The following is a 9250-nucleotide window of genomic DNA, read 5'->3' as shown; positions in this document are numbered from 1 at the left end:
CAGCAGAGAGTAACCTGATTTTTCCTTCACTTCTGACTTATTGCTGGAAACCTGGCTCACAGTTTTTACCTGTATTGTTGGAAGGCTCAGCAGTATCCTATGATGGACAGAACTAACAATGATACCCAGAGACTGCAGCCTGACTAATACTGCCGTCACATGTACTGCAGCCACTTTCAAAGGGACCACATGGACAATTAAGTGGACAATTCACTGTGTGTATATGAAGATTGAAAACTAAATTCAGTTGCTGATAGTTGCTAAATTGCTATGATTTAAGGTTGGAAATGCTACTAAACCATGTCAGACTGGGTTGTTCACCTTGTTGATATGTTCTTCTGTATTCTCTGTTTACAGACCACACACACCAAATCACCACCATCCACACACAGGCACTCACACTCATATAGTAAATTCTATATGCATCACTAATGGCCAACCATTGCATCCCAAAGGAGGCTGAGCTAGAACTGAAATAAAACAATTGAAACGACATGGTTTGACTGGTTCAATGTGTCCACTCGAGACGGATTGAGAGCAACATATCGAATAATATGGACAGGGCAGCTCCAGATATGCCTGAGAGCCAGGATACACCACGAAGAGAGCACTGTTTGCCTTCCCACTTGACTGTCTATGAAGTGGGTTACAAGCCTGCAGTGGGTCGTCCTCCATATGCTTCCTGCCACATTCACAGGCCACATAACAGCAAAACAAGGACAACATCCAGTAGGGCAATCAGCCCCACATCTGAATCAAGTAGGCATTTTTTAGTCAGATGTATATACTAAGTTACACACATCCTTTGGGTATTTGTAAGTAGAGTGCTCATCTGTAGTTCATAATATTTAGATATATTCAATTGTATAAAACAACTAATTTTGCACCACATCACCGAGATGAAGTCCTTCAATGACACGAGCTAATTGACAGTTAATGCAAATTATATAATTCTGATTCGTTGGTTACTTGACCTGTTTGACGTGTGTTTACCTGCAGGAAGAGGAGTATAAAGCTCAGCAGCTGGATCTGATGGCCTTAGTAGGGAGGGGCAGAGTAAATCCTTTATTATGATTATGAATATCAAATCAAATCTGAGTCATAATTCACTACTCACAACTTCAGTACTGTTTGAAATGTTTTAGACTGTTTATGTTTCTCAGTACATGCTCCTAAAAATGTTTAAGTATAGAAATAATATTGCATTTTCAAAGTTGTTTTTCAGTAATTTCTATAATCATCAGTTACTTTTGCTTAAAGTTTGATTATGGAAAACTCGTCAGAGATTGTGTCTTTTGTATTAACTATGTATGGTGACATAGGAAACTTAAAGTACCTGTATTTCATACTGGCACTGATATTATATGTATCAGTCATTTTTGCCAACACAGCTCTTATTGTCATTATATATCTGAAACAAAACCTCCATGAGCCCATGTATCTGTTCCTGTGCAGTTTGTTTGTTAATGACATATACGGCAGCACAGCTTTGTTGCCCTGTTTGATGGTACAAATCTTATCAGAGACTCATGACATTTCTCTCTTTTTCTGCTTCATTCAAATATTTAACATTCAAACATATGTAGATGTAGAATTTAAAACTTTAGCAATAATGGCATATGACAGATATGTCTGTATTTGTAAACCTTTACATTACAACTCCATTATTACTACAAGGAGAGTACAAATTGTCATACTTGTTATCTGGATAGTTTCTTTTGTACAGGTTGGAGTTTTGTTGTCTTTTACTATTCGTCTTAGATTTTGTGGGACAGTTATTGACAAAGTTTGTTGTGTATATCATCTTGTACTTGAACTTTCTTGTTCACCAACCAGTGTATTGTCGTATGTTAATGATGTGGTTTTTGGTCTTGTTTTCGGTGTTACTGCTCCTCTTGTTTTTATTTCATTCACATATGTAAAGATTTTGTCTGTGTGTTTAAAAGCTTCCAAAGAGACAAAAACAAAGGCTTTTGATACCTGCACCCCACATTTGATTTCAATCATGAGTTTTGTTTTTGCATGTTTTTATAACCTGATCAGTCAAAGATTTGATATGACATTTATTCCACTTGAACTGCGAGTTATTTTATTAACATATCCATTTCTCATCCAACCTCTGCTAAATCCACTAATATATGGTCTTAAGTTGTCAAAAATCAGACAAGCTTTGAAAAAATTTTAGTTTATAAAAACACTGTAATTTATCAATCTGTGAACGTAACTAATTTCCTTAATTTGATTAAAAAATATATTGTATAAAGAAATACATATATATATATTGGGCTTTTGCTTATATAAAACATTAGTAGTATTTTGGTGGTCTAGTAAATGTTCACATGCAATTTTTGCTTTATATTTGAAGTTATATTTAAGGAGTGGTTCTAAGGTGAATAATAATAATAACAATGAATATGAATAATTGAATATGTTACAATACCACTTGTATATTATTTCAAGTCTCTGTAGTTCAGCTGATGTGACTGTAAATTAATAATGATATATACATTTTTAATCTTTGATCAGGATATTCGCCGTAATATGTCCCTATTCACAGCTTCTAGGTTGTTTGTGCAAATGATAATTTCAGCTTTATCTTGTTGTTTGCCAGATTTAAACACTGGTGAACTAAGCTAAAAGCAAAGCAAAGATTACAAGAGGAAAATGAGTTTTAACTTAAATGTTCTTAAACTTTACATAGCACTGTTTAAAAGTCTTAGAATTGTTGCTTTACCAATGTTATAATGACTCACAAATTAGCACAAATTACACAGATTATAAACATACAAGAAAATGCAAAAAAAAAACAAAAACAAAAGGCTAAAGTGACAAGTACATAGTATGTCCTCCCGTTTCAATTAACATGTCTTGAACTCTCTTTGGACAGTAATAGGAATAAAAGATCAAGCATAGAAGAAAAGGTTCTCAGAGCTTTTTCTTTGAAAGACCAAAGAAGGTCCAGCAAGGACCTAGCTCAGGATCTGGCACCATCGTCTGGATGCCAAGTTGGTCCTTCTGCAGTCCAAAGAAGCTTCATCAGCATTGGCCTATGGGGAAGGGCATACTGACAGTAATTACATAATTAGTGATAAATCAAAGATTGAAATTGTTGGGTCAATCGCCAATAATAGATTAAAAGAAGAGTTGGATAGAGGTTGCAGTAATGAGTTCTTGCAACCTGCGGTTAAACATAATATTGTCCAAATCGATGGGAATGTGAACTGTGAGAGCATAGACAGGTTTTATCTCTTCTCATCATTCATTGTACAAAACCTCTGATCGGGAACAGATTAATTTTTCAGATAAAACACTAAGTCATGGACTTGCCTCCACAGAGTCCACATTTGAAGATCATAGAGGCAGTATGAGGTAATCTGGACAGAGAAAGATATGAAAGACAGCATAAGTTTAAAGAATATCTTTGCTGAAGTGTTTAAGGAAGCCTGGTATAATATACCAGAGGGTCACTCAGGAAAACCTCAACACAGTCTCTGCAAAATAATTCAAGTACAAAGGGTCAAACTTAAAACTGACTTTTGCCAGTAATGTGCACATACTCCACTACAAGTTGCCTTAGCTTGTTCACATTCAGGGATTTACTTACTTTAACTTTTATTGCTTGTACTTAATCTGTGTAGGGGTAACATGAGAATGGACCAATAAAAGGAAAATATGTTTGAGGACACTAGGGACAGCTTGGCAGTTCAGCGTCTTGCCCAGGGACACTTTGACTTGTAGCCAGGAGGACTGGGAGTTGAGCCACTGACCTTATGGTTTGGGGGTGACCACTCTACCAACTAAGCAACAGCCACTGCCTAAGTTGAAAACAACTCTTAAAACTCTTAACACTCACTCTGTGCTGCGTTTTATATAAAGTCTAGCATTAACTACTTATGCACCAAACAGAACTCCTACATCCTCTGCACCTCATCCTTGTATGCTGTCTCATATTCAGCCGAGGTGGGTCTAGCTACAGTTATATTGTCTTCGAAACTTGGAGACGTATTTAAAAAAGTCGTCCGTTCTACAGTCGTTGGTGGATAGAACGTAGAGAAGTGGACTTACACAACCTTGAGGGGCATAGCACACAACCCTCGGGGTTTGGTTGGAGTGAGGAAGAGATATGAGACCCAGTTTTAACTCTCTGTGGGAGATTTATGAGGAAATCTTCTATCCTGGAGCCGGTTGGAAAAGAGAGGCCTAAGTCTAGCAGTTGTCAACTAGAATGTTCAGGATGATTTTATTGAAGGTGGAACTAAAATCAATGATGAGAATCAATGATGAGAATCCTTGTGTAGCTGTCTTGTTGTTCCAAGTGGCTCAGTGCTGTGGACTATGGCATCTTCAGTAGACCTATTGACCCAATACCCAAATTGAATGTGTCAGGAAAGTGATAAAGATGTGTGTGAAGACCCCTGACAGCTGGTGAGCACATGCCTAAAGTGCTTTACTGGGAACCCAGTCCAGGCTGGCTGCCTTCCTTGGAGTCATTGACCTGTACATGTTCCACACCTCATCTTCCTCCAGTGCAATAAGTGGGTGTTGACAGTGGGTTTGGGATCACGGACTGTTGCAGGTGACTTACTTTCCTAGACCAGGGAAGTGGTTCTGTATCTGTAGGGGCTTTGTAGTTTGTGACACATTACACCTGGCCACAATCTCCATGAGTCACTGTGTGTGAGGTTGTCCTCACACTTTTTCGTTCTAGGCCTTCTTTGCATCTTTGAAATCTTTCTTCAGTTCAGATCTAGTAGTTCTCTTTCTTCTCAGCAAGCAGCGGGTGCTGCGATAGGCCCCTCCCACAAAGACGCTGCTGGTACCCATACAAGTAAGAGATTACAATAGAAAGAAATTCATAAAGATACATACTAACATTTTTTTGGTGATCTTTTATTGCAAAATGTAAGTTGTGGACACCAACATTTTCTAAAGGTTCAGGAAAGCAGCTTATCATTTTGTTTGGGTTGAAATAAGCTATGAGAATAAATGTTACAGAACATGAGCAGCTCTCTGTTGTTTTCATTTTGTAAGAGTAGCTCTCCAGGGAATAAAGGTTGGAGACCCCTATTATTAACAAACCAGCACTCACCCTTCTACTCTACTAGCTACCATAACAGGCCATCTCAAAGGAACAAACTCTAAAAGCAAATAAGTTCGAAAGTACCCACAGGGAGATACACACTGCACCCTCTAGTCATCACTAAACTGTTATAACATAGATATTAAAGAGGAGGCCTCTTAGTGAATAAATATAGTCAGAATAAAAAGTAACTGAATTTTGAAAATTTGTTCACAGGCTTGATTAATCACATTAATTTAATAGGAAACAGGATGATTATTTATCACTGAAATGGGCTCAAATGGCAACGAGCTGATGTGTGAAAACCATATTTGGCAATAAACCAATTTGTGATTCTGATGAAAAGGCTCCTTGACATGTGTCACGTGTATTTACCTGCTTGGAGTTAAAAGCTCAGCAGCTACAGTAGTTTCTCTCAGTGGGGAGGAGAGAGAGACTTCATTAACTACCTTTGTACTTCTACCTGCTGAGGAGGGGAGGAGGGAGAACTGTATGTCCACACTCATATTACAACTAAGTATCAACTAACAAATCTCTGGCTTCATTAACTACTTTTGTACTTCTACCTACTTAACTCAAAAGATAATATTGTTCCTTTTTCAAAATTCAAACTTGCATTTATTTCAGTATAAAACCCCTACCAAATATTTTATGTTTAAACAGCAGTTTCAAAATATTCTGTGACACAATCTCAAAGTTTGATGATGGAAAACTCATCAGAGATTGTGTCTTTTGTATTAACTATGTATGGTGACATAGGAAACTTAAAGTACCTGTATTTCATACTGGCACTGATATTATATGTATCAGTCATTTTTGCCAACACAGCTCTTATTGTCATTATATATCTGAAACAAAACCTCCATGAGCCCATGTATCTGTTCCTGTGCAGTTTGTTTGTTAATGACATATACGGCAGCACAGCTTTGTTGCCCTGTTTGATGGTACAAATCTTATCAGAGACTCATGACATTTCTCTCTTTTTCTGCTTCATTCAAATATTTAACATTCAGACATACATAGATGTTGAATTTAAAACTTTAACAATAATGGCATATGACAGATATGTATGTATTTGTAAACCTTTACATTACAACTCCATTATTACTACAAGGAGAGTACAAATTGTCATACTTATTATCTGGATAGTTGCTTTTGTACAGGTTGGAGTTTTGTTGTCTTTTACTATTCGTCTTAGATTTTGTGGGACAGTTATTGACAAAGTGTGTTGTGTAAATCATCTTGTACTTGAACTTTCTTGTTCAACAACCAGAATGTTGTCGTATGTTAATGATGTGATTTTTGGACTAGTTTTGATTGTTACTGCTCCTCTTGTTTTTATTCTATTCACATATGTAAAGATTTTGACAGTGTGTTTAAAAGCTTCCAAAGAGACAAAAACAAAGGCTTTTGATACCTGCACCCCACATTTGATTTCAATCATGAGTTTTGTTTTTGCATGTTTTTATAACCTGATCAGTCAAAGATTTGATATGACATTTATTCCACCTTTACTGCGAGATATTTTATTAACATATCCATTACTCATACAACCTCTGCTAAATCCACTGATATATGGTCTTAAGTTGTCAAAAATTAGAGAAGCTTTGAAAAAGTTTTAGTCATTGAAAACAGAGTAATTTGTCACACTGTAAAAGTAACTAATATCCTTAGATAGATTCATAAGTATATTGTAAAAAGAAATACACGTGTGTTGTGCATGTGTTTATTTGAAGCATTAGTAGTATTTCAGTGATCTAGTAAATGTTCACATGCAATTTGTGCTTTATTTTCAAATCGATATTTATGCCAGGGTTGCAGTGATTCTAACTTTTGATTTTTCTGTAAGCATTTTTAAATGACTTTAATATGTTACAATAACCACTTTTATGTTGCTTTAAGTGTTTGTAGTTCAGGTGGCGTGACAGTAAATTAATAAGGATGTATACGTTTAAAATTGTTGGGTATTGAGCTTGTGATGCTGCTAATCATAGGTTTGTAAGTTGTTTGTGCAAATGATAGTTTCAGCTTTAACATTGATCTTTGTAAAATGTTGTTCTCAATTATGATGCCAGATTTAAACGCTGGTAAAATCCAAACTTAATGCAAAGCAAACCTGATTTTTACCTTCTCTTAACCTTTGCACAGGTTAAGTGCAACAGTGCAAAAGTCTTAGACTTGCTTTAGCAATGCAATGATGACCAAATATTTATTCCCTGTATTCCACATTCTCTTCTTTAGAATACATTTAGAAAATAAAATGGATATATAGGAAATATATATACACAAATTGTATTATTTTATGAATTGAATTTATATAAAGTATATAAAGTAGCATTGTGATGATAGTATAATTATTTCTCGGCTCTACCTCACTTTAAACTAACTTAACAGGTCTTAATAGTGTAAATGATCATTTCCATTATACTTACAGACATATGTTGCTTTTTGCTCTGTTTAAACAAACCGGATGTTTTAAGATTTACTATAGAGCTCAGCCTTCCACTCTACTAGTAAGTTGACTAGTGAACATTTAAGTGACAGATACAGTATCTTAAATGGCATTTTGACTAGTCACAATTTCATTTAAAGATATCTTTAATTTGGCACATTTAAAAAATACCTTTATTAGGTTTTTGGATGTCTCAAACTAAGATATCGCTAGTCGAAATCAATAGATATTTTTGATTTGAGTTTTAACTATTTAAAACTGTATTAAAGATATATTAAGTTTATGTACTGCCTAGTAGAAATTCTGCCTCGTTAAGATTTCTACAAACACATTACAGATACCTTACGAAAGTTTTTACCGACGCTGTTTTAACATAAAATATGAAGAGTGACTATCAATAATTGCATTTTAGATATCTCAGATAACATTTTATATATTTAAAACTACAATTTAACTAGTTAAAAGTCTAATTTGAGATATCTAAACGTGCATTCTGAATAGAAAGATTTACCTTTAAAGATATCTAAAATTATACTGTGACTACTCCCAATTTCTTTGCGGATACTGGAAATGATATCAGGGATGTTAGTCACGTGATGTAGACATCTGAAAGAAGCTTTGTGATGACAGTCACTGTTGTCATTTGGCCTTAAATTATATTTTTGACCAGTTATAAGTAAATTTGAACTTTATTGCTCCAATAAATGCTAAAACGGGGCAATGCCGACATTTCCGAAATCCACAAAGGAATTGTGACCAGTCGCAATGTAATTGTAGATATCTTAAATGTTCATCCTTACCAATAAGAATACGATAGGTTATAGATATCTTGTATTATAAATATGACTAGTCAAAATGCAGTTCTTCAAATCTGAAATGTTATTCAACTGAAAAGCTAAATGTACAGCTCAACAAACATGGTTGGTGTAAAAGAGACTAAAATGACAATGGAAGACCTGTACACTTCTGTAGTAACAGCCCACAATAGCATGGTTAGACTCATGGTTACACTTTCTATTACTGTTCTTTTCTTTATTTAATAAGATGCAGGATTATTTATCTCTGGAATGGACTGAAATGGCAACTAGCTGTTGTGTAGAAACTATATTTGGGAATAAACAAATTTGTGATTCTGATGAAAAGGCTCCTTGACACCTGTCACGTGTATTTACCTGCTTGGAGTATAAAGCTCAGCAGCTACAGTAGTTTGTCTTAGTGGGGAGGAGAGAGAGACTTCATTAACTACCTTTGTACTTCTACCTGCTGAACTCGAAAATTTAAGATTATATTGTTCCTTTTTCAAAATTCAAGCTTGCATTTATTTCAGTATAAAACCTGTGACACATTCTGAAATTTGATGATGGAAAACTCATCAGAGATTGTGTCTTTTGTATTAACTATGTATGGTGACATAGGAAACTTAAAGTACCTGTATTTCATACTGGCACTGATATTATATGTATCAGTCATTTTTGCCAACACAGCTCTTATTGTCATTATATATCTGAAACAAAACCTCCATGAGCCCATGTATCTGTTCCTGTGCAGTTTGTTTGTTAATGACATATACGGCAGCACAGCTTTGTTGCCCTGTTTGATGGTACAAATCTTATCAGAGACTCATGACATTTCTCTCTTTTTCTGCTTCATTCAAATATTTAACATTCAGACATACATAGATGTTGAATTTCGATCTTTAGCAATAATGGCATATGACA

The 9250-nt window shown here is 35.2% G+C and overlaps 1 protein-coding gene across 1 annotated transcript; it reads left to right on the top strand.

Moving 5' to 3' along the window:
* The first annotated feature begins 4893 nt into the window (after positions 1-4893).
* LOC137133173 (olfactory receptor 4P4-like) lies at positions 4894-8605 on the top strand. Its single transcript, XM_067516466.1, has one exon. The coding sequence runs from the start codon at positions 5782-5784 to the stop codon at positions 6700-6702; it is 921 nt and encodes a 306-aa protein (XP_067372567.1). The 5' UTR covers positions 4894-5781; the 3' UTR covers positions 6703-8605.
* Positions 8606-9250: the final 645 nt, after the last annotated feature.

Source organism: Channa argus, chromosome 9 (genome assembly GCF_033026475.1).
Source record: "Channa argus isolate prfri chromosome 9, Channa argus male v1.0, whole genome shotgun sequence".
NCBI classification, from domain to species: domain Eukaryota; kingdom Metazoa; phylum Chordata; class Actinopteri; order Anabantiformes; family Channidae; genus Channa; species Channa argus.
This window is presented reverse-complemented; position numbering and strand designations above follow the sequence as displayed.